At 41.2% G+C, this 24,035-nt stretch overlaps 1 protein-coding gene across 10 annotated transcripts in view; it reads left to right on the top strand.

Moving 5' to 3' along the window:
• The window catches only part of LRRFIP1 (LRR binding FLII interacting protein 1), a 112,099-nt gene that overhangs the window by 71,716 nt on the left and 16,348 nt on the right, over positions 1 to 24,035 (top strand). For 2 of the 10 annotated variants that reach the window (XM_027637404.1, XM_027637397.1), the window contains exons 10-20: positions 1,958 to 2,002; positions 2,925 to 2,990; positions 6,315 to 6,392; positions 15,274 to 15,306; positions 16,082 to 16,207; positions 16,804 to 16,875; positions 19,060 to 19,230; positions 20,140 to 20,232; positions 20,687 to 20,779; positions 21,899 to 21,991; positions 22,461 to 22,602. In XM_027637404.1, the coding sequence (XP_027493205.1) occupies positions 1,958 to 2,002; positions 2,925 to 2,990; positions 6,315 to 6,392; positions 15,274 to 15,306; positions 16,082 to 16,207; positions 16,804 to 16,875; positions 19,060 to 19,230; positions 20,140 to 20,232; positions 20,687 to 20,779; positions 21,899 to 21,991; positions 22,461 to 22,602 (1,012 nt within the window). Of the gene's footprint in view, positions 1 to 615; positions 697 to 1,957; positions 2,003 to 2,924; positions 2,991 to 6,314; positions 6,393 to 15,273; positions 15,307 to 16,081; positions 16,208 to 16,803; positions 16,876 to 19,059; positions 19,231 to 20,139; positions 20,233 to 20,686; positions 20,780 to 21,898; positions 21,992 to 22,460; positions 22,603 to 24,035 lie in introns of all 10 variants that reach the window. The other 8 variants (XM_027637403.1, XM_027637396.1, XM_027637400.1 and 5 more) reach the window with 4 other exon arrangements.

Here is a 24,035-nt window from a genome sequence, read left to right as displayed (position 1 = left end):
ACTGGAGTTGTAAGTCAGTCACTAGTAGTACTTTAAGTATTTAACTTGGAGTTGAATTAAGATCTCCGTAATTTTGGGGAGACAGAGTAGGTGGACCAAAGTCCCGGGTTGGCTGGATGCAAGGTAGGAAGCTGCATAAAAGAAGGGGTTTAATTTAAATAAGGTGTTTGATTTAGACAGTCTCACTTCCTACAGAAGAGTTTCCACTTCACTCAGCCTTGCCATATCTGACAGTGGGCTACCCACATTTCCTGCTGGGCACACCCAACAGTTTAGGTCCCTGGCTTTGCTTTCTATCTCCCAGCATCTCACCTTCTCCTGCATCTCTTGTGGGTGTAGCTTATAGGGCATAAGCTCCTCAGGAACTCTGAAGGAAGCTGACCAACTCTCTGACCAGTGCATTTTTCCAGTACCTGAGAGGGCACACAGTTCTCACACACCCTCACAGCTTTAATGCAATTCTCTCTTATTCTGGCGCCCGTGACCAATTTGACTCCTTGCAGTTTGTAATCACTTGATTTACTTTTTGCTTCCCATTTAAAGGAATTGAGAACTCGGCTTCATGTTACGAAGCCGAGTTCTCAAGGATTTTTTGTTTGTTTGTTGTTAACACAGGCTTCCTACTACTCTGATCTGGGTCTGCACAACAGCGGCTACGCTTCCACATCTCAACTTTCTTCTCAAAATGGAAATTGGGTCTGTTGCCCTCTGGCTTCACCTGGCCTGGACTTGTCCTGACTTCATTTGGATAATACAACCTCTTGTACTTAGGAATCAATTTGGACCGATTGTCAAGAGACTCTGTAGCTCTTTTAAGTAAAACTTAAAAAAACAAAACAAAACAAAAACCACCAAACCAGACCTTTTAAGATTGGAATGAGTAATGGAAAGCTGCTTTAAAAGGAGCACAATCAGTTTTCCTTTGCTGCTCCTCCCTTTCCTACAGTTAGTTTGACTGATATTGGCTTCAGTTGGTCTGGAAAAATAAGAGAAATCTTAATTAACTGAAGTTCTCTATTTGAGGCAACTCCTCTGCTCATTATGTCAGTCTAGCAAGCTTAAGACAATCCAGTCTGCATGAAGTGAAATTACAGGGAAGCAATTCCCAGACTGCTAGAGGAGAATCACTGAGGCTGTAAAATCCCCAGGACGTTGGATTGTCCCGTGTGTGGGCAGAGCTCGGCCAGCCCCGTGCCAGCAGGCAGTGCTCAAGCAGTGCTCCGGGCCCACAGCCTGTCCTGGCTGGGAGCAGCAGTCAGGAATATCACGGTGCAGTGATGGGACACTGCAGATGTGGGGAGGGGGACGGACTTGTAGCAGGACCTTGCCTGCAAACCTTGGGCTGGGGACCACTGCTGGAGTTTCCCTTGCACCTAATTCTGCCAGATACAGCGTGTGCTCTAAGTGTAGCTGCTGCATCTCGGGAGTTGTGGTTACTAACAGCAGAACCACTTGTTTCATGCTCTGACTTAAGTATTTAAATTTTTTCCTGAACTATTTGGATTTTCTCTGCATTTGTGGATAATAAAATACACAGCAGTTGATCTTATATCTGTGTGAAACACTTAAAATGTGTATCCTAACACATCTGTGTAGCTTTTTCTCTGGCTTTGGTTGAAGTGGGGAGAAACACCCTTTCTGGCTCCTATACACAAATGTATGTGAGACAATAACAACTTGACAACCTAAAATTGAATTACACTGTTTTGCTTTTGCATGCTGCCGTGTCCTCCCTTCCTGTAGGAAATGCTCGTGTCTACTTGATATTCTTAGTCTTTGGGAGCTGAGAGCTAATGCTTTTATGGTGCAGATGACTAATATTCTCTATAGTGGGTTTCCTTCTGTTGTAGTGTAATGATCCTAATTTCTCACCAAGATGGTTAATTCTACTGTAGGCGCCTTTTTTTTTTGTTTCAATTTTCTCTGCAAAAAAAAGTTTTGTGCTTGTCTTCCTCAGCCCTCCCTGCTGTACAGCGATGCCCTGCCAGCCAGAAGTTACAGGGTTTGTTGTACTAATGCTTTAAACACAAGTTCTGAAGCCACTCACCTCCAGCCATGCACATGTTGTCTCTTACCTGTCTGTGGTTCCTGTTGGGTCCATTTATCTCACTCTGTGATGTCCGATCCATCCGACTGCATGTGTGCAATGCCGTCTGTACAGGCCTGGATTTGCTGATCATTCCTTTAATTCCTGTTGGAACTGTGGGGTTGTGATGCTGTCACGGGTATCTGTCTGTCTGGAGACGGTTGTCTTAGTTTCCATGTATGAGCAGGAGCAGGACAGAGGCAACATCAATTCTTTCTGGTTGTTTAACAACTAAAAAAAAAAATTCGGTTTTGCAAATTTTTTTTAGGCAAATAGCACCATTTTTATTTAAAATGAGCTTCTCAGAACTTTTTCTCAAAGCTTAGCGTTTTTACTGCCCTTGTGTTTCCTGAGCCATGTATCTCTATGCTAAACTGGAGCCAATCTTAAAATACACATTTTCTTCCTCTTTTTTTAGTTTACTAAACTGGCTAGTGAGTGAAGCTCATCAGGGGTGAGTTTTTCCTCTTATTGCCAGCACCAGAAATGAAGGTTTAACAGATAGAAACAATTTAAGAATTGATGTAGCCGTTTTGTTGAGAGGCAGTAAAACTTGAATTGAATTGAGTGTTGACTTTAACCCCTGGGAGAAGGGTTAGAAGTGCACGATGTGTGATGGACTCGGGGTGTGTGTCGGACTCTGCACGTGCCTCGTGGTGTTTCCCAGGTTAGACCTTCCCTTGCATGTTGCTTGTGGTTGCACACAGGAGATGTCCCAGTCCTCTCACATCCTGCTCATTCCCTCACGTCCTCCGCGCTGCACCGTGTGAGTTTGGAATTCTGCAGCCTGAAAAACGTGACCTGCCACTCCTGCGCTGACTCTGTGTTTCAATTGTAGGCGTCTGTGTACGAGGAGAGCGTTTACAGCGGGAGCCGTCGGTATAGTGCCCCTAGTTCTCGTGCTGTAAGATGTTTTCTGCATTTCCCTGCTGTGTGTCTCTGTCCTCCCTTTTGTCTGTATGTACCAGGACTCAGCCTTTTCTGGGCTGAGGAGCATTTAAGATGAACTGTGTGAGATCCAGAGCTTGCTGCTGCGGGCATCATAAGTAGGAGCACCGTTTCCAGGAGATTCCATGAAATAAAAAGGGGGTGGTTTATCTGCAGAGAGGGGAATTTGGCCCTGCTTCACACTTGGTTTGCAGATAAAACACCTTGGAAAGGTGGTACGTGAAGTCCTGTCCCTCGCTGAGACTTAATTCTTCTTTGGAAAAATGCAAGTCCAAAAAATAATTAACAAAAAAGTTAAAAATCAGTTCCACATTAGCAATCCTATGCTAGCGTGAAGCAAAGGCTTTTTGTGAACAAATGGCTTGCTTGAGTTTGTTTCTTGGATTTATATTCAAATAATATTTTATGTTCATATACATGCCAACTCATGACAAGGCTTCCAAATTACATGTCCCTGAGAGCAGAGGGCTCTGTCATTGATGGGGGGCAACAATATGGGGAATAACAGTATAAGCTGTTTCCTTTCAAAAAACAGAAACTGCAGGACTTGGTTTACAGATTAGAAGGCAGAAAATGCCTTCACCTCTTCTCAGAGAGGGCCTTTGTGTCATGGTGGGCATTCGAGCCAGGTGGTACAGCTGCTGCTGTTGTGCCCACCTGGGAAAAAAAATAAAACCCAGTCTTCTTTTGATTCTTAAGTCCTGCCCTGGGGGCCCATTGGTTATAAAAAAGACTCCAGCAAACAAAAATCCACCATCTAAGACCATAAGAGTAAAAAGACTCAGGACAAAGCATTGATGTTAATTTAACCTTAAACATTACATTTTTATTAGCCTGGAGGAGGAAACGCTTTCCAGAATGCTTACTGAGCACCTGTTAGTCTTTAAAGGGCTGCACCAGCCTCTTGCAGTCCCATTGTTTCATTAGTTGTGCTGTGCATCTTCCTACTGATGTTAAGCTTCAAATTGCTTTTTGTTTCACAATTCTGCCTTGATTTCCTTTGTCTGCCTCAGAAAATTCAATACTGACCCGTTTGCAGTGTTGTGGCAGCAGCCTGCAGTTCAGCGAGTTTGCCACTGAGGCTGAGCTGGTTGTAGCCCTGTGTTTTTATGGGATGTTGTCTTATGTTTGGGATTAGTCCCTCGGAGGTCCAGGTGATGCCACTCTGGGGAAAAATCATTTACAGCAGACTCTCAGCCCAGGAACTGTTTACAAGTCTTTCACCCGCTGTCAGTGGCTTGAACAGGGAACACTCAATAAAACTCTGGTGCTCATTCCCCTTCCTCCATCCCAATCCCACCCAGTACCACAGGTCTTTGGAAGCCTGTGTGTAACCCAGCTTTTCCAGCTCCTGTTGAATGGTTGCCTGTAGTAATGAGAGAGTTGAAGTAGGAGGGGTTTGCTTCCAAGGGAATGACCTTGTCACAATTGCCAGGTTATCTGTGGTTATTTTGATGTCTCTGAACCTTGCAGCACTTTTAACATGTAGAGGGAGTGCTATTTGGGTAGCTGTTCCCAAAGAATGTTTTTGGATGGTCAGGTGAATGCAGGGGGTGAGGCTGAACCCTGCTTTGTTTGGTCTCAGCCTGCTGAACAAGTGCACTTGCTTCCATATCCTGCCCTGCCCTGCAATGCACAGAATAAATAGGCCCTGGAAGCATTAATGTTGGACTCATCAGTAATTAATACTTTTTCCCTGTCACATGTTTCAAATTTATTCTAAACCCTTCTTAGGTTAAACATAAACCACCGGTGATGGCCAAGGCTTCTGTGCTCAAACTGCTTAATAAGAAAAGGGAATATAAATTTTTACTTCAGTACTTTATGTCTTTAATTTAGGAATTAGTGTGACTGACAGTAATTGTAAACAGTGTGCAACAGAGTTCTATGTTATGCATATTCTCACCTCTGAAATGAAGCTCAGGTGTATGAAGCCAATGTCACGTCATGTGAGACATAAAATCCCAGAATAGTTTGGGTTGGAAGGGACCTTAAAGATCATCTCATTCCACCCCCTGCCATGGCCAGGGACACCTTCTACAAGACCAGGTTGCTCCAAGCCCCGTCCAGCCTGGCCTTGAACACTTCCAGGGATGGGGCAGCCACAGCTTCTCTGTGCAACCTGTGCCAGGGCCTCCCTCTGAGTGTATCCGAGGACATGGCTTGGCCATGTTCTGCCCTGCCTGAGGGGTTGCTAAGGGCTGTATACCTTGCACGTAGTGCTTTGTGGTTAGTAGCTAAGCTTGTGGTTGTATTCTAGCTGGGGTTATTTCCAGCCTACTCTCTTACCTCTTATTAGTACTGTAAGTTTAATTTCCAGTCAGTGCTGTGCTGCTTTGTTAGTGTGACTAATGGTGCTGAAACAGCCCTCCAGTAGCTTGGTGAAGGCCTGGTTGTCTCTGCAGCTGAGAAATCCAGAGATTCCTGTAGTGGTCAGGTAACGTAATAAAAGACACCTTAAGAAAAGACAGAGTATATGCATCTTAAAAGTATTATAATTCCTTAGATTTCTCCATTTTTGTATCTGAGGAAAAGTCTTAATCACCTATAAAATAAACTCATTATTTCCAGAATAAGTTTTAGTTTTATTTCTCTGGCACTTTAATTTCCCTTCTCTGCTTCCACTGCATTATAACCTCTGGAAATAAAACAGTACAGACACATTCTTTGTGCTTGTGAGCAACAAGCCAGCCCTGTGTGTTCTGCATCACTGCTTAGATGTTTGCTTTTAAGAAGGGCTAAGACTTTCTTTGGCAGGAGATGAAGACTTCAGATGCTGGAAAAGCAGGAGAGATACTCAGTCTCTGAGATGGTCTCAGTTTTTGCTTTAATCCCGGATGGATGGATGGATGTTTCTTGCTTTGGCCTGTGGAGCATGAATTCATTTTGTACGTGCACAATGTTGGAAACATGGGAAAAAAATTCACCAGAGAACCTCAGAGGTCTTGGAAAGTAGGATGAAGCCTTTTGTGTAGAAACTGAGGGTTGTTTACTTGTGACTAATACCTTAAGAGATATAAATAAATCATTAGTATTCTGTCATTCAAATAATTTAATCAAAACTCTACCTGATCCATCAATGGACTTACTACTTGCCTTAAATTTTAAATTAACACTTGAGGTGTCTGCTCTCTTTCACTGCTATTCCTTTGTCCAGCTGCATGAAACCATTTTCGTAACTAACTTCAGATATAATGCTCTACATCCTCTCTTGCTTCTCTTCCCAGTTCTAATGCCTTTCTCTTTTCTCTGCTTGCTGTTCCTGGTTTACCTGCGGCAGCCTTCCGAGTACAGCTGCTACCTTGGTTCGGGATCTCGGGCATCCTCAAGAGCCAGCTCTGCTCGGGCCAGTCCAGTGGTGAGCTCCTCTCTTTATCTTTGTTCTTGAACTGTTTCATTCCTCTGTTCTTCTTTTGTACTAAGGGGTCACTGTCACACCCTCATGAGACAGTTTCTTATGGTATTAATTGGACCTTCTGGGCAACGCTTAAGACAAAGAAGGGGTGAACCAGATGAGATTTTACAGAACCAAAGTAATTTTGGTGCAGATGCACATGTTTTTACAACAGAAAGTACTGTTTGGACTCGTGTGACAGCACTAAGTTTATTTTAAGTTAGGCATGAAGCACACTGGCAAGGGTATTACGAGAAAGACTGGTGCTAGTACTGCATCTCTTTTGGGGATTAAAATCAGGAAACTCTAAATCTTACTGCAGCATTTATGCAGTTTAGTTTCTCTACATTGAGAAGTTATTTTGGTGTTGTGTTGCTGCAAAGCTGCAGGGTGCTCCAGAGGTTGAATTTGGACACGTTTATGGGTCTGTGGAGTACCAGGCACTGAAGACCCTTGAGCATGGTGAAGTGCTAGAAGGATAACATGTACCCAACATGACTTCCTAAATTGTGGCTGAGCAGGGCTCAAATACTAAAGGCTTGTCCAGCATCTGCTGTTCATAGATATGAAGTAACTGTCTTCTGATTTTTTTTAGTGGCATGCTGTGCTTTCTCTTTGCAGTTGTTTCCATTTTGCTGTTTACAACTCTGAGTATCTTCCCTGATTAATTCCTGAGCACGGGCTGGATAGTGTGGTGACAGTAGCAGAGTGCAGCAGGATGTCTCTTAGAGGAAATGTGCAGCTTACGGTCTATAACAACATTAATTTTCCATAGAGAGTGGGTTCTGAAGCATTGCACTGAGTTTCAATAAACTGGCTTTGCTTCACGGAAACCTTCCTTCTAGGGAAGTTTTACTGTGCTCTTTCTCCTGGGACCTGTCATGTGTTACCTGCCACATCCCCAAGAAAAAGGGGTGAGGAGGGTGTAAATTAACACACACAACATGCTGCTCTAGTCATAACATCCCGCTGCCTTTGCTGAGGAGCTGGAACTCTAATGCTGTAAATGTTGCCTTAAGGACCAATTAAAAAGGAGTATCTGGATCTGCAAGAAAGCTGCCACAGCAACAGCATGAGCTGTAGCACGGACACTTAAAGTGTTCCTCTTTGGGAAACACATGTAGGCTGCAATAAGGAATTGCTTTGTGTTCCATGTCCCCATCGTGGGAACCTGCAGCAGAGCTGGAGAGGGACTTTGGACAAGGGCAGGTCCTGACAGGAGAAGGGGGATTGGCTTCTCACTGACAGAGGGCAGGGTTAGATGGGATGTTAGAAAGAAATTCCTCCCTGTGAGGGTGGTGAGGCCCTGGCACAGGTTGCCCAGAGAAGCTGTGGCTGCCCCACCCCTGGAAGTGTCCCAGGCCAGGTAGGATGGGGCTTGGAGCAACGTGGGCTAGTGGAAGGTGTCCCTGCCCATGGCAGGGGGCCGGAATGAGCTGAGCTTTAAAGTCCCTTCCAACCCAAACCAGTCTGTGATTCTGTGCTGGTTCCCCCTTCAAATGTAGTCTACAGTTTGAATACTGATAGAAAAAAGCTATGTGCTCTGAAGTATTGGTGTTTCTTAAAGACGAGAGTAAAAATTAATTAAAAAAGAAAATTATTTTCACCAGATAATGTATGGCAGCCGGTGAGCTATAAATAAATCAGTATTTCAATTAGTCCCTGAACCTGAGTCCCTGAGCTATGAGTTCTTGCAGTATATAACTTATATTAGTAATACTTCTTAAATGGCTTTGCAAACTGAATTTCAATTATCCCCAAAGCAAAAGTTAATCAGAATAAACAGAGATTCCATTAAAATTCTTTAAGGGTAAGGAGCTGGGTACCCATATGCTGCTGTTGGTTTCCATTAGGTGTTTTTTGTATGCAAACCAAGTAGTCCATGCAAGTTGCTTATGGGAATCACAGGATGCAGTTTGCCCCTCCTGGGAGCTGCACAAGAGGTTTTCTATTTTAAAATTTTAATTCTCTACATACACTTTGGCCTGTTGGTATGCAAGTGGCTGGGGATGGTTTGCTGTGTCAGCACCAAGGTGCCAAGCTGAATCTGCTCTACAGAGAGACAATAGGTACTTCTTAAACTACTTTTTTTTTTTTTTAATTAGTGGTTTACTGCAGGGTGTGAAGAGCTTCCCTTATCTCCGTGGCCTTGAAGAAGAGCTGAGAGTTAATGCCATAGTGAGTCTAGTTGATCCTCAAAGTCTTTATTACTACAATACAGCAGCATCTTGTGATAATAATTTTTTTCCCCCTGTGTTAAACAGACATTGCTTTACCTGAACTCACAGTGAGGAATCACTTACCTTTTACTAACAGAGGTTTCAAAGCATTTCAATGATGTTTTCAGTTGTATACTTGATCTTGGCAGTAAAGATGCTGAGACAGAGCCCTGTCTTCTCAGCAGGCTCAGCAGTGCATGGCTTCCACTCCTGAAATGTCATCTGCTGGGAATTCCTGAAGGAAGAATAAAAATCTCCTTGGATGACAGTGATAACCTGAGAGGAAAAAAAGGGCTGGTTTTGTTTATAACATTAATCAACATTAGAACTTTTTGTTTCAACATCACTAAACCACAACACTGAGTTGTTTCTTGCCTTAATCATATGGTTTCTTGATTTTGCTTTATACATTTTCTGGGATTTACACATATAAAGATTCGATTCCAAGTTTACTTTTTTAATGGCTGGTGGAAGAGAAAGAAAAGGGGAATATCTGTTGGGCTGAAAAGCTGTTTCCAGCATGCTTGTGTCACTTGAGAGTGGGACAGTTTACAAAATCCATGTACTCTGATCATGCGTGCTTAACACATGATTTTCTTATCATTATAGACATTATTAGGCAGAAAACCAAAACTAAGCTGTTCCCAAGCCTCCCAACTACCATGAGAAATTATACATGGGGAATGGAGAATGATTCCATTGACCTTTCTAAATTAAAGCATACAACAGCTAGTCACTGCAGCTCTTAAATTTTTTTCTCAGAGTTTTGTTACCTCCTATCACTGTTCACTAAGATTTCAGCAAAACAGTAGTTTTCCTGCTGTGCAGAGCTTCGCCAGCTTGTGTTCTCTGTGTTACCATGTTGGTAATACAGGAAAAAGCAGGAAGGTGCTTAAACATAACATGTGAATATTTGTCTTTGTAGTTATTTTTACAAATTCACTATATCTGCATGAAGTTCGCTGTGTGTTTATTTTTCTTTAACATTTTTCCTGTTACCCCACGAGTAATCATCTGCTGTCCTTGCAGTCACTGCAGCTATGCAAATGTGCTGTTTAATACTAAAGAATTATCCTTATAAAAAATACAGATCCCAAGACTACCAAGAGCAAACAGCAGGTCCTTTTGTACAGATGGGGGTAAATCTTCTGCCTGAGCTATTGGCATGTTTTGACTGAGATGGGCTTTTAGTATGAATTGTAGAAGTTTGGGGTTTTTAAAATTAAAAAGCTGAATAGACTCAGAATGCAGGAGTATTTATCTGACAGCTTTCTGAGCAAAGGCAGGCAAAATAATAGGAGAGGGCACATTTTGCTGCCCTGAGAGGATGATGGTTTATCCTGGCTCTCTCCCTTCCTGTGGAGGCTCAGGCAGTGGGCACGAGCAGTTGGCGTCAGATGGGCTGGTACCAACAGCAGTGTGAGCATGTGTAGAATCATGGAATATCCTGAGTTGGCAGGGACTCACAAGGATTATTGAGTCCAACTCCTGGCCCTGCACAGGACACCCCAACAGTCCCAACATGTCCCTGAAAGCATTGTCCAAATGCTTCTTGAGCTCTGGCAGCCCTGGGGTAGTGACCACTGCCCTGTGGAGCCTGTTCCAATGCCCAGCCACCCTCTGGGGGAAGAACCTCTTCCTGATATCCAGCCTAAACCTCCCCTGACTCAGCTCCAGCCGTTTCCTCCAGTCCTGTCACAGAGAACAGAGATTGGAGCTGCTCCTTGTGAGGGAGCTGCAGACCATGGTGAGGTCTGACCTCAGTCTCATCTTCTCCAGGCTGAACAAGCCAAGTGCCCTCAGCTGCTCCTCCAGACCCTTCATCATCTTCATGTCCCTCCTTTGAATGCTCTCTAACAGCTTTAGATGTTTGTTATATTGCAGTGCCCAGAACTGCACACAGTATTCCAGGGGAGGCCACCCCAGAGCAGAGTAAGACAATCCCCTCCCTCAGCCGGCTGGCAGTGCTTTCTTTGCCTGATGCCCCTCAGGACACTGATGTCCCTCCTGGCTGCCAGGGCACTGCTGACTCATATTCAGCTCGACATCAGTGAGGACCCCAGATCCCTTCCTGTGGCACTGCTTTCCAGCATCTTGTTCCCCGGTCTGTCCATACGTCCAGGTCATACACCCAGTGCTCAGGTCACATTGATTGTGCGTTGTTGGGAACAGCTTTGTTCACTGGAAGAAGTTCATGTTCTCACCAGAAATAAAATGAAGACAGTGACAGACTTTATTTTGACGTAGGCACTTATCAGGTTTTGCCTTCCCTCCTCTACACCTGAAGGTTTATCCAAGCCTGGCCTCTGACAGTCTGGATGTGCTTTGGGCCCCTCCAGAGTGAGGATTTGCTGCAGTGCTGACTTGCATTTCAGAGGCTGATAAGTTTGTTTAAGCAAATGACGTTTGGCATAGCACTCATTCCTGAGCGAGGATTCTTCTCACAAACCAGCTTCAGACCTGAAAAATTTCAGCAGTGGATTTCCCCTGCTGACTTTGAAAGGCTTGTTGCTAATTGCTAGTGTTAAGGTGGCTCTCCTTGGAAAAACACGCAGGGACTCAGCCGATCAGACTGGTAAGACGGGGATCTTAGGAGGGGTTATACTGCCTGCAGTACCTCTTTTGTCTTTTTTAATTCCAGGTTTTGTAGGTACCATCCCTGTGTTCAGCACTACCTATTGTAAAAATTTTTCTTCATTGTTGACCATGTTTCCATTTCAAACTGCGCTGTACTACTTTAAGAGAGCAGGAAATGACTTAATTTGATTTGTCACCATAAAAACTCCCTTGCTTTCCTGAGAAAGTTGATCTAAGTGCAGGATCTTAGATGGGGCTGAGCAGTGACAGCCATACACTGAACACACTGAAGTTGTTCTGATACCCAAGCGTGGTATGTAGCACAACCAGTCAGCAAGCGTTCCAGATTTCCCTTCTTCTCTAGCCTTGTTCAAGAGCCTGGAAGCTGGAAATTGTGCCTTAATCCTGGTCCTTTCGTTGATTTTAACAGCTCTTTATTTAAGAGTTGTTTTGTTGTATGCTCTCTGATAGTGCTGCAGGGACTCTAATTTTGGCCTGGACACTCACTGGTGGCAAAGAGCTTCAAGAGTTAACCCACTAACTGACTGCAGAGTACAGAGAAATACTTTCTCAAACATTGTACTAAAATGTATTTATTATCTATGAAAAATAGGCACTATATCCATATATAGGCTCGTGGGATGATTTTGCTCCTGTTACCCTTCCAGCTGCAGTAAGCCTCTGATACTGCTGACATTTTTGTAACGTGGCTCTGGATTTATTCTGAAACCCCTGTCAGAAGAGGCTGAACTCTGATCCCACTGCACTTATTTTGCAGACAGCAACCTATTCCCTTTGCCAAAACAAAGATATGCGTGCTGGAGTTCCTCAGAAAATTACTTCCTTTTCCTGCTTTTTTACGCAATAAGGAACAAATTGCCCAAGTTGTTGGTGAAGAGGAAGATAATCTGTGATCAGAGACAGACCCCTACTCTTGTGCAAATGAAAAATGGTACAGTGTTCTTTAAAGTATCATTAGGTGAATCCCTCTCTAAATCTCCTTTTTAGCAAGTATTCTCTCAGTCCTTTATGTGTGGGAAAAGTCCCAACGCCAGAATGTTTTTTTTTGAATGGCTGTGCTTTCAAGGTGAAGAAGTTATTTTCAAACTGTTTAATAATTGCAGTGTTCTTGATTGAATGCTAAAATAGAAGGTAAGTATTTTAGGCAAGAATTCTGAACAACTTCAAATAAAACCAAACATTTATTCCCTGACCTTTCTCTGATTTCTTGCTGAATCAACTGCCAAAGGGCTTGTGGGGGACTGGATGAAGGCTGGAAATCTGGAGTTCCCTCTGGTGGCTGACTGCTGTTGAAAAGCAAAATTTTCTCTTTAAAGAAGTGATACTGTGAATACATTAATCTAAACATGAGCAGAATGAAAGCTGTATAAAATATTAATCTACTGTCTTTCTAGAAGATGGGTTTTGGTGTATCACTGCCATGTAACCATAAAATTAAATGCTGCTTGTTTCAGACTAACCTTTTGCTTAGAGAACTGCTGTGTAGCAGGAGGCATCTTTCTAATGTAAGGATATTGTTTTGGAATGAGGAACTGGCATTTCTCAAGACATTTTACATTTTTTAAGTGTTAATATTTAAATAAGTTAGTAGTAGTAATTACTGGCTCTGAGGGGAAAATGCTCTGAGTATGCCATTCATGGCACCAAATGGATGTGTGCAGGAGCATCAATAGGGAAAATGAAATCTCCTGGTTTGTTTTTTGAAACTACCTCGATTTTAGATATTACTTAATAGCTTTAATTATAACAGATTATGCCCCATTAGAGTTATTATTTAAGATTGTTTTGCAATAAAGGTGTAGCAGGCTTCACAGGTGTGGTTATGAGTGCTCTGAGTACAAATATTCACTGTAGTCACTTCTCTCACCACGTTGTCTTCAACATTTTCCCCTTTGTAAATGGAAGCTTTTATTTGACTCGTGGTGCACCATTAAAACAATATCAATATTTGCTCCCTTCTTTATTTTACTAAAAACTGAGATTGCACATCATTTCAGAAAATAGAGACCATTCTGCAAATGGCTTAAGGAAAATAAATGTTTTGAGTTGTGCCCTGAACCTGTAAAGGCAGATTTTGCAAAGGCTGTACAAAAACTCCTGGAGGTAGATTTGTGTGTGTGTGTGCACTAATCTTTTGTCACATGCCAGTATTGACACTGCCACAACTCTCTTGATAAACAACCACATAGTGCTTGGCCAGGCTAAAAGGCTGCCAAATCCAGCACTTGGAGCTGTCTGTCATGAAAATAAAAGGCTCTTTGCACAATTCAGTCCATCTTGTTTATGGGGTCTGAACTGAAGTATCTGCCTTCATTAGTTACCTTCTCTTACTGCATCCAAATTCAGAGATTTGAGGGTTTTTTCCTAAGTATTTTGTGTATTCAGTGTCTTTGTGAAGTTAGACCTAGAGCTTTAAGTCTGGCTTATTTTACTTCCAAGCCTCAGACTTAAACTTTTTAATGCTAATTCATAGGGCATTTATGCTACGAGATGTGTTGTCAGTGTAAGAAGCTGATTTGTAATAGGTACCTCTCAGTTCTCAGATTTTTTTTTTAATAGGGTACCATGGATAATATAAAAAAATAATGAGCTGGATCATCCCCATATTATTCTGCATAATTCAGATAACCCCACCCCCTGAACTGATTGGAAGGAGAGGTAGTTTTTGAGTGTGTTGTCAATGGAAATTACTGGTTAAACCACAACTGTCCCCAGCCTTCCCCTGAATAGGGTCTATCCTGATTATTTTTCCTTTAATTTCAAAAAACACTATTGTCTTTGGCTCTTAGTCTCTTGTTCTGGGGAAGCCCTTAGTTTCTAGGATTCCTTTGGGAAACCATCTTGACTCTGATGCTGAAATGTTCCCAGAAGAATTTGACTAGTTCAGGAGTTCTTGAGTTCTGCTAAGTTTTTCATTTCATTCAGTCCTTTTTATAATTAGTTCTTGGCAAAGTGTATATTTCATTTCAGTTCAGAGCAGGAAAAAGTTGATAAGATGGTTCCCATCAAGGAAGAAATTCCCACTGGTGTTGTACGTGGGTCTTGTTCTTTAACTTTCTTTTAAACGTTTAAGCTGTTTGTATCCATGGTAATTTTCTGTACTCCTAAATACTATTTTGCTTTGTTTCTTCTAGACTAGTTTTAGTGCAGGATCTCCTCTGAATTAGTAAATTGCAGTGCAGTACTGAAACCCTAAAAGAGCTGTTTAGTTAGACTTTGAGCTGATCTCATGATATTTGACTTGAGGATCAGTTTTGTAGTCTTGGATCTCTGCTTGAAGTTGCAGTTGCTGTTTTTCTTGAGTGGGGAATATTTACCAGAGGTTTTTAAGGTGTAGATTTCAAGTCTTAACTTGATACCTTGTTTTTTGGGACCAGGGAGGATTAAGTGTCAGGCTTCAGAGGTGCCTTTTTTTAGTTAACGTCCATAAAAAATGCAACTTTCAAGAAGCTACCTTGGTCTGGAAATCTGTTGATCTTCCAATTAAAAAAACCAAACTTCCCTTCTCTCTTTAAGTGAATTACTATTTGGGGTTCATTTCAGGCATATTTTTAAATTGTTGTAAAGTAAATAGGAGCAGCTGCATTTGTCAGGCCAGCAGTTGCATACAGCTGTTTATGTCCAGGGAAAGACATCTGGAACTTTGAGTTCATTCCCAACTAGACCTTTGTACTCCTGCATTGCCAACTCATAGATCGTGTGTCATCTTCGTGTTTGAAACATTGTGATGTATAGAAAAACGTATTCCTCTGCCTTATTTAATAGACCAAGTAGTTTTTTATCAATAAGCATATTTCACTTAATTACATGCTGCCTAGAAATTGGAGGTGGATTGTCCAGCCTTGTGCCCTGAGGTACCAGCCAGGACACTGCTGTTCTGAACGAGCTGGCTGCCTTTTGAGTGGGTAGAAATTGCTAATGAGAAGTCTTTCACAGCTTTAAGAATTCTCTTTCTGGTATATTACTACCTTCTCTTATCCTTTATTTATTATATTAATGAATCCTTCTCAATCTTTGTTTCTTTACAGATTGAAGAAAGGCCAGAAAAAGACTTTGAGAAGGTAAGAAGGATCTGATGAATTATTCTGACAATAGTGCTTTTTTCATTCTTTTTGGTAGGTAGAACTTGTCATGAGCACAAAAATCTATAAAATCCATTATGGGGCAAAAATTTTAATTGCTGGAGCCTTCTACTACTACATTTTTGAAGCTGAACTTTTCAGCCTCTGCTCACTCAGATGTGAAGTAGCACAGCAGTTGGCTGAAACTGCTTTAGGCTAAGCCACATGAATATTTATTTATTAGATCTTAATTATGGTATTATGTAAAAATAAATAAATCATAGTAATAAAAGAGGAGGCTACTGCAGTAGTGAGCAATCAGCTTAATGCAGAACCCTCAATACAGGAGAACAGTTCATGTGGCTACTGCTGTAGAGTAGATAAATACCCATGAAAGGAAAGGAGTTTGAGAAGTTGTCAAAACCATCCTAAAAATGTATTATTACAAGTTTTGAAAAATGTCTGGCAAGTTGATATTAGCTCCTAGAGAGTTTGTCTAATTAAGAATTATTTGTTAGAAGCTAAATCATGCAAACTCCTATTGCAGTAGTATTTAAATACATCTGATCTGCCTTTTCTCATTAGTGTCCCTTGTTAAATCTTGAGTTTGATTTTTTCTTCCTTAGAAAGTTACATTTGAATTAAATCTGCATAATTTAAAAGTGCAAGGGTTGGTGTAATATGTGTAAAAAAAAAAAAGGGGAAAAACCTACAAACTCACAATATATCTGGGACAAAAAACATTCTAACCATGTTTACCTGGGTGTGATTGTAGGGAGCACGTACTGTCTCAAGTTTATCAGCAGCTACCTTGGCTTCTCTGGGCGGGACTTCTTCACGGAGAGGCAGTGGGGACACATCCATCTCAGCTGATACAGAGGCATCTATTAGAGAAATCAAGGTGAGAAATACTTCAAACCATCATAAAGGATTAAATATCCTTCAGACTCCCTTCCCAAGAAGAAACTGGCTTGTCTGCCCCTCCTGGCAGTTCTGGCAGTGAATTGGGTGCAGTGAATGAGAAGCGATCAGCTTTGTCAGAGGTGCTGCGGGGAGCTGGTGTGTGTTGCAGGAAACCGGTCGTGATCCTGAAATAGGGAATGGGCTCAATAAAACCCACTGATAGGAGGGTGGAAATACTGCAAGAAGCAGTGGACTTACTGGAGAGAAGAGGAGGGAGGCTATGGCAGAGGGTGGTCATCAGTGAAAGGTGCAGAGAAGGGCTGTGGGCTGGGGTTGGAGCCTTTGAACCTGTGTCTGTGTCTTGTCCATAACGCTGAAGATTTCATTTTTTTCAGTCAAGAAAAGCATAATTATCATAAACTTCTAACCCATAAATCTGGTTGTTTGGCAAGACTTCAGCTTAGGATCAGCCCCCTTAACCTGTGTGGTAGAGATATATAAAGAAGAACTTTGAATACTTGCTTGTCCCAACCAGCTGTGCTTCTACCTGTTAGTTTCCGTGGCGTCATTCACCTTTCTCACCATTTCCCTCAGGATATCTATGAGTTAAAGGACCAGATTCAGGATGTAGAAGGCAAATACATGCAGGGACTGAAAGAATTGAAGGTACTGGTTTGCTGCAGACCGAGAGTGTGATCATTAACCCTGGCTAAGCATTCAGAGCCCCAGTGTGAGCCCTAGAGCTGACCTTGCATGCTGTTCTTCTGGAGAGGTTGGAAACTGTGTGGAAAGTGTTTAATTAACTGGAAAAGTATCTGTTCTGACCTGGATTGACTGTGGTGAGAAATGCTTCCAAATATTAACTGAAAAGTCTGCTGATTGCCATTGCATGTTGTCTTTGCTGGTTTGAGGAGGTAATCATTTTACTACCAAATTAAAATTATTAGGGTTGGTTTTTTTAACAGTCTCCTAATCCAAGAAACCTTCCAATATTGGAAGATGAACTAGAACTCATGTCCTACAGTACTATTAAAAACAAGAGTTTAAAAGTTTGTATGTTTTTATTTTTTTAAGGTCATGTGAGGTGGTGACTGTCATTTTGGTTTCTTTTCTTTGGTTTGTTTTTTGGTTTCTTTTCTGTCATTTTGGTTTAGAAGACACCCTTAAATAATCCTTCTAACAAAACTCTATGTAACAGAGCTTGTTACATGAAGAATGAATGCTGAAGCTCTTGCCACTTCCACGAAGCCATAAACAGATTTTGGTGCAACAACTAACTTTTATGTCTGTGTATAACCCACCTCATAAATGAGCAGCAGTGTGAGGTGTGGGGTTTTTTGGAAAAGGCAGTCTTGCAGATAGATATCTAATGCAACATTTATCGGCATTAATTGCTGATTGCATCATTGGCTCAGTGCTGTGACAGGTGAAGATGCTGCCATCTTAAGTGAGCTGACAATGAAAGAGGAGTGGTTTTGGCCCTTTTTTTGTAAAATCTTTTTTTCCCTGATCACTGAGTAGCTGGCGTAAGCAAAACAATCACATGGTGTAAAAAATGTAGGTAATTTTTCAATTCCTGTCCCTTAGACTGTCTTTTGGGGTGATTTGCACCTAAACTGCACTGCTTGATGCTAAGAAACCAAAATGTAGCATGCCAAAGATGTGGAACAGCAACTTCCTTAACTTCTTCCTTGCATATACTTCCTTTCCAGCTCATTTATGTGGTTTGGTCCTACCACAGTTTTCAAATCCTAGTGGCTTTCCTGTGCCTGGTATTTCTCATCTCAGGGTGGAAAGTGCACCTAAACATAGTTAAGTGTTTGGAACTGTACAAATTCATGTCCTGAGAGACAAATCATCTCATTTGTCAACAGAAATGTAAACTAAAATGATTCAGATTTTGCCACTATCATCCTCAGTTCCACTTACTGGCTGAAAAAGGAAGTATATGAAACTCACCCTACTTCAGTTGAAATTATTAGTATTACACAAGTTCCAAGAGAAATTGTTTGATCTGTAAACTAAAATGTTGACATGTGTGTCCTCCTTGTTTTCACATTTACTCTGTTTTGTTTATGTAACTCTTTTATTTCAGTATTAAAATCAAATAGTGCAAAGTTTGTCTGCACAACATGGAAAATTATGCTAATCTTTATTTTGCTGTCATTTGTTGTTATAAATATCTCAGTATCTTATATTTAGGTCAGGCTGTTAAGGAGGGGTTTTCAAAATACTGAGAACTATATCTTACAGAGTAAATTTGTAAAGAAGGGATGTGATATGGGAAACCTAATGGAAAATGATACATCAGGTCACAAAAGCTGCAGTTTTCTCTTTCACAGTTAATTCTAATGCCTGACTCGGTATATTTAGGGGTTCCCACACTGCAAGGATCCTTTAAATTAGTGTGAAGTGGCTGTTAAGCTACCTTAATTTAAGGCCTCAGATCTCCTGAAATGATCTTAAATCAAGGCCAGTTTACCTTTAAAAAAAAAAAAAATCCCAGTTTGTCATCTTCAGCAGCTGCTTTGAGCTGCCAATGTGCAGGGGCAGGGGGAGGAGGGAGAAGGAAGAAAACTGGGAAGGCAGAAGCTGATGCAGCACAGAACAGGAAGGATTTTATCTGTCCTGAGGTAAGGCTCCTTGCTTGTAGTCACCAGTGTGGTGGGAACACAGGAGGTTATCCTCACCTTGGGGCAGCTGGGAAGCCTCCAGTACATGAATAGTGCTGGTTTCCATAGGCAGACTTGGTGTGCTTGTGTTTTGGTACTTTATTTTTCTCACTGGAGGTCTTGCTTGGTGAAGTGTCCTTTATTTCTGGCTCTGACTGGGGTTGGTTATTCCTTTCAGGACTCTCTAGCTGAAGTTGAAGAGAAATACAAAAAGGCTATGGTGTCAAATGCTCAACTAGACAATGAAAAAACCAATTTTATGTACCAAGTAGACACCCTGAAGGATGCACTCCTAGAGTTAGAAGAACAGCTGGCAGAATCCAGGAGGCAATATGAAGAAAAAAGTAAAGTATGTATATGTATGGCATGGTAAATAACAGGGGAAGATTTGGAGGTGGGCAGAGACCTTTGTGAGGAGGCAACCAAATTACTATTCAAATTTTTGAATAAGTTACTGGTTTAATTAATATTAAGGCAAGTGGAATAGCAGCATATTATGTACTTGTCTCCTACAAATGGGCATTTTCCCTAAGTTTGTCTTACAAAGCAATTTCTGAAAAAGGGAAGAAATGTTTTAGATGGTAAAAGGCCATATTGGTATTATCACATCTCTAGTTTATATTTCATCTTTAAGTTCAGGGGGTTTGTCTGTAGGGATGTCTGGAGCATTGTTACACACAAAGGTGTCTCCAGACAGGCCATGGGAGAGTTGTGCAGTTCAAATAGGCAGCTCCATGGTTAAGTGTTGAATTAAGTTTTACATGAATTCAGCATCTGACAGCTAGTGATTTGGTGTTAAATGATAAAACCGAGGCTTGGGTTAGTTTTTCAGAACTGTCTGTTTTTAGCTTATGGCATTTGACTACAGTGCACCTCAAAACATGGTTCCTGGAAGATACAGTGTGTTTTTTTCTTTTTATTTTAATAAGTCCAGTTAACTTTTAGTATGTGACCATGTGGAAAGAATGGGTTAAATTCCCATCCTTTCATTCTGTAGGGCTGGAGTGTAAAAGGTCTTCACTGCCAGCCTGCTGCTCAACTTATGAAATGGGCTAAATGATGATTGTCACTTCTATATTTGATCTTGGAAAAAGGACAAATGAGATAAAAATTGTACTCTTGTGGGATTGTGATTAGAGGGATATTCAAAAATTACATTTCAGTAAGCATTTCCTTTGTGTTTGGGCTTGTTTCCCCCTTTTTTATGGGAAACTATTTTTGATTAATAATAATTTCATGCATATTTCATTATTTGTAGGAATTTGAGAGGGAGAAGCATGCTCATAGCATATTGCAGTTTCAGTTCATGGAAATCAAAGAGGCTTTGAAGCAAAGAGAAGAAATGCTTGCAGTAAGTAACTTTTTTTTTTTAATGGCTTCTTTGTTTGGTACATTCCCAGTAAGCACTAGGAGTAGAGAAGGTGAGGCAAGGAGAATTTTATTGCCTACTCAAGTTTCTCACCTGAAGAAATATTAGTGTTTCAGGCCAAACAGGTTCGGAGCTGACTAATGGAAATAGTACTTTCCTAAACATTATCTCATTCTTCCCAAGTATTTATATTTTGGACAGCTGTTTGTGGAGATGCAGAGGAAAATAACTGTATAACTTGTATTAAGTCATCTCGTGGATAATAAGATTTTCTTCAGGAGCACAGGTTCAGCTGAGATGTCAGAAGCTGTGCATGTAGATACTCTTTTTACTTTAGCACCTGACTTTTTTCTTTCTTTGGCATCACTGCAATCTTGACCTTCTTTGTTAACCTGTTACCTGCTTTCTGTCTTCTTGCTTTGCTCCTGTCCCTCAGGAAATCCAACAGCTGCAACAGAAACAGCAGAGCTATGTCAGGGAAATTTCCGACCTTCAGGAGACAATAGAGTGGAAAGACAAAAAAATAGGGGTAGGACTTGTCAACTCCTGAAATGTCTTCAGAGTGTCATTCTCCACCTGATTCTGCTTCTGTAAAACCCCATGAATAAAACCCTCCTTAGTGCCTTTGCTTGGTGTGACTAGCAAATAGCAAGTTTTGTCTTTGGCCAGTGTCACAAATCCAAGAAAAATCTAGCAGCTGGTCTGATTGCAGACCAAGGGTAGTTTATTTGCTGTGCTGCACCATTTGCATTTGCCATATCGAGAAAGGAAGTGCTATTTATAATGCAATTCCATCAGCACTGAATTTTCGCTTATTCAGATTTAATCTGTGGACTGAGCAGAAACTGGAGTGGGATAAAGAGGTAATAGAGCTATTTATAGGCTATTGGGATGAAAGTCTCCCATGCTTCTTATCCCTTCCCACCACCCCTTGTCAAAGCCACATGGAAACCCACTCTTAAAGAACAGCCTGGCTTTCTTTTCCAACTGAGCACTGTGAAAGACTTTCTGAATATAGGAGGAGGAAATCTGGCAGCTTGCCCGTGCTTGTGATGTCCAATAATTCGTATCAGCTTGAAACTGAAAATGGTCCCATTTTTTTATGGTTCTATTTGTACTTACATAGAAATATTGGGGGGGGGTCAGTGGCAAAATATGCATTTGCACATGGTGCATCCCAGACTAAGGATGACATAGTGGCAGCTTTCAAATTAATTGAAATGTACTGCACCCATGATGGTAACCCATGGAATAAAAAGAGTCCTGAAATCCAGGGGGCCTGCTTCCATGCCCTTCTGTTAACATACGTTCAGTGTGCATGTTGAAGTAATATGGATATGGATTAACCTGTCTAGCAGATAAGAATAACACTTGGATCCTCATTTGAAGGATCTCTAATGAAGGATTGGGCTCTGAATGTCTGGTTATTGAATAAGCTGTGCATTTCTTGGATTTGAAGTTTATCTCTCTGTATGTAAACTCGGTCCTGTAATCTGTAAACTTGACCTTTTTTCATCCGTGCCCCTTCCATCAGTCTCTGAATATCTTAAATCTACTCATTCTTGTTTGCACTTGCTTTTCATGGCCTTTACTTGTCTACCTTCCTTTCTTCACACCTCCTCGCCCTCTGTCTCTGTCGGGAACTCAGGCACTAGAGAGGCAGAAAGATTTCTTTGATTCCATAAGGAGTGAGCGGGATGACCTTAGAGATGAAGTGCTTGTGCTGAAGGAGCAACTGAAGGTATGCAAGAGGAATAAAAGAAATTTGCAATCAACTGCTGACCTTTTTCTCCTGTACATTCTGGCAGAAAATTTAAATCTACCTCAATAGTAATAACTTGATTTTCATGTTGCCTGTAAGTTGCCATTTCAGGAATTTTCTACATTAAGTCCTTCCCCCTACTATTGATTGTGACTTCTTAGTGTAGACGAGAGTAATAAGGACTTGCTTTTGTAGGAGATGCTGATCTGAGGAACATTTTATGCTGCAGATTTTTGTTTAAAAAAAAAAAAAAGAGCTGGGATGACATGCTTCCTGTCAGAATGGCTAAACTGAGAACTGCAGTATCTGTTCTCTTTCCTGACTTCCAGCCATGTTTAATGGAATGATTGAAGCAATTGTTTATTCAGAGTATCACGGACAAGAATACTTAACAATCCCTCTCTTTCTGAGCAGCAGACTCTAAAGCATTGCTTTCCCTTCTCTACAGAAACATGGAATAATCCCTGACTCTGATGTAGCCACCAATGGGGAGACATCAGACATTCTTGATAACGAAGGACACTTGGATTCTTCCAGAACTGTTCCAGGCACAACTCAGGCATTAAAGACAGGAGGGGAGGGGATGCTAGGTAAGTGCTGTATGTCCTTTCAGATCTTCCTGCCTGTCTGTCATTCATTCATCCATCTTTGCTTGAATTTGGGCATTTGTTAGTGGGACAATTAACACATCACGCAGCATGCTACTTGTCAAATCACTTCCTATGCATTTTTCTGCTTAATATTGATTATCACTCCCAGTTTGTTGTGCAGTTTCCAGCAAGGGCAAACTTCATTTCCCTTCCAAGGCGGCAAAGGATGAGAGTACAAACAGTACATTACAGATAAGTAGCAGCCATTCACATTACTATTTAAACCCTGAATTTGAAAGTTGTCCCAGGATAATTCTGATAAGGAAACAAAAAGCATTTTAGTTTTCTATAAAGAACTTGTATGTTGGTTCATTTATATCCCTGTGAACTGGAAGTGTCTGCTTGAACAACAGTGCTGGGCACTATTGCACCATACTAAAGGATGAATTCTTTGTCCCTGGTAATCCTGTACTATTGAGCAGTTAATTTAATACTTCAACATTTTAGGTTCTTACATTAACATTTAATTGAAAGAATATAATTGACATGGATAGCATTAGGAAGGAGAAATCTGGTTGGCAAAAATCTTCTTACACAGTTGTGATGAATGGCCACTCAGAGAACTATTGTACTAGTGTAAGAAAAGGAAGTAATATTTTTGGTTTGTTGGGTTTTTGTGTTCTAAATGAACATGCATAAATAGCATCAGGCAGCCAACTGTTCCAAGTGCAAGTTTTCTTGCTTTGAGCTTTTGGCTGCTTTTTCCTCACTCAGTTTCTGTATGGAAACAATATGGAACACCAAAAACTGAGGTAAGGGTGTATTTTTAAATGCAGTATGTTTTCTGTATTTCCTAATTCTGGGTTTGTTTTTTTTTTTGAGAAATAGGTACAACATAGATCCAAAAGCTAACTAACCACAAACACTATTGTTTTAATACCTGTTGCTTCTAAATATAAGTAGGAAGAAAAATTGTTACAACAAAAAAAAAAAAAAACCCCACACTTTTCCAAAAACCACAGAAGTCCTCATCCCTTTGGGTGGCTGTAAGGGGCACAGAGTACCTGAGCTCTGCTCTGTGTTGGGAGTGCTGAACAGCCAAACCATTTGCTTGCCAATCAGATTTTACATTCAGTGTCTGTCATGCACACTGATGATGATGCCTGTTTGTGGTATTAAAAGTAAAATATTACTGAATAATCCTTCGTGACTTCATTGTAATGGCATCAGACCCCTGCATGCATAGAGGGGTGTCAGGACTGAAGTTGTAGAGAATATTGCTGAGGAAATACAACCTTTAAAGGTACATCTGCAAGTATTGCTGTTAAATTGCACTGCTTCAAACAGTCGTTCTCCTCAGCGGAAGCTGTAATTCACACAGGCAAGAGCATAAATCTCCTTTCCAAAAACACAAGCCAGCACCAGAGACTTCT

Source organism: Corapipo altera, unplaced genomic scaffold (assembly GCF_003945725.1).
Source record: "Corapipo altera isolate COAL_440 unplaced genomic scaffold, ASM394572v1 45, whole genome shotgun sequence".
Classification (NCBI taxonomy): domain Eukaryota; kingdom Metazoa; phylum Chordata; class Aves; order Passeriformes; family Pipridae; genus Corapipo; species Corapipo altera.
The sequence above is the reverse complement of the archived record's forward strand: the minus strand, read 5'-3'. Positions and strand labels throughout refer to the sequence as shown.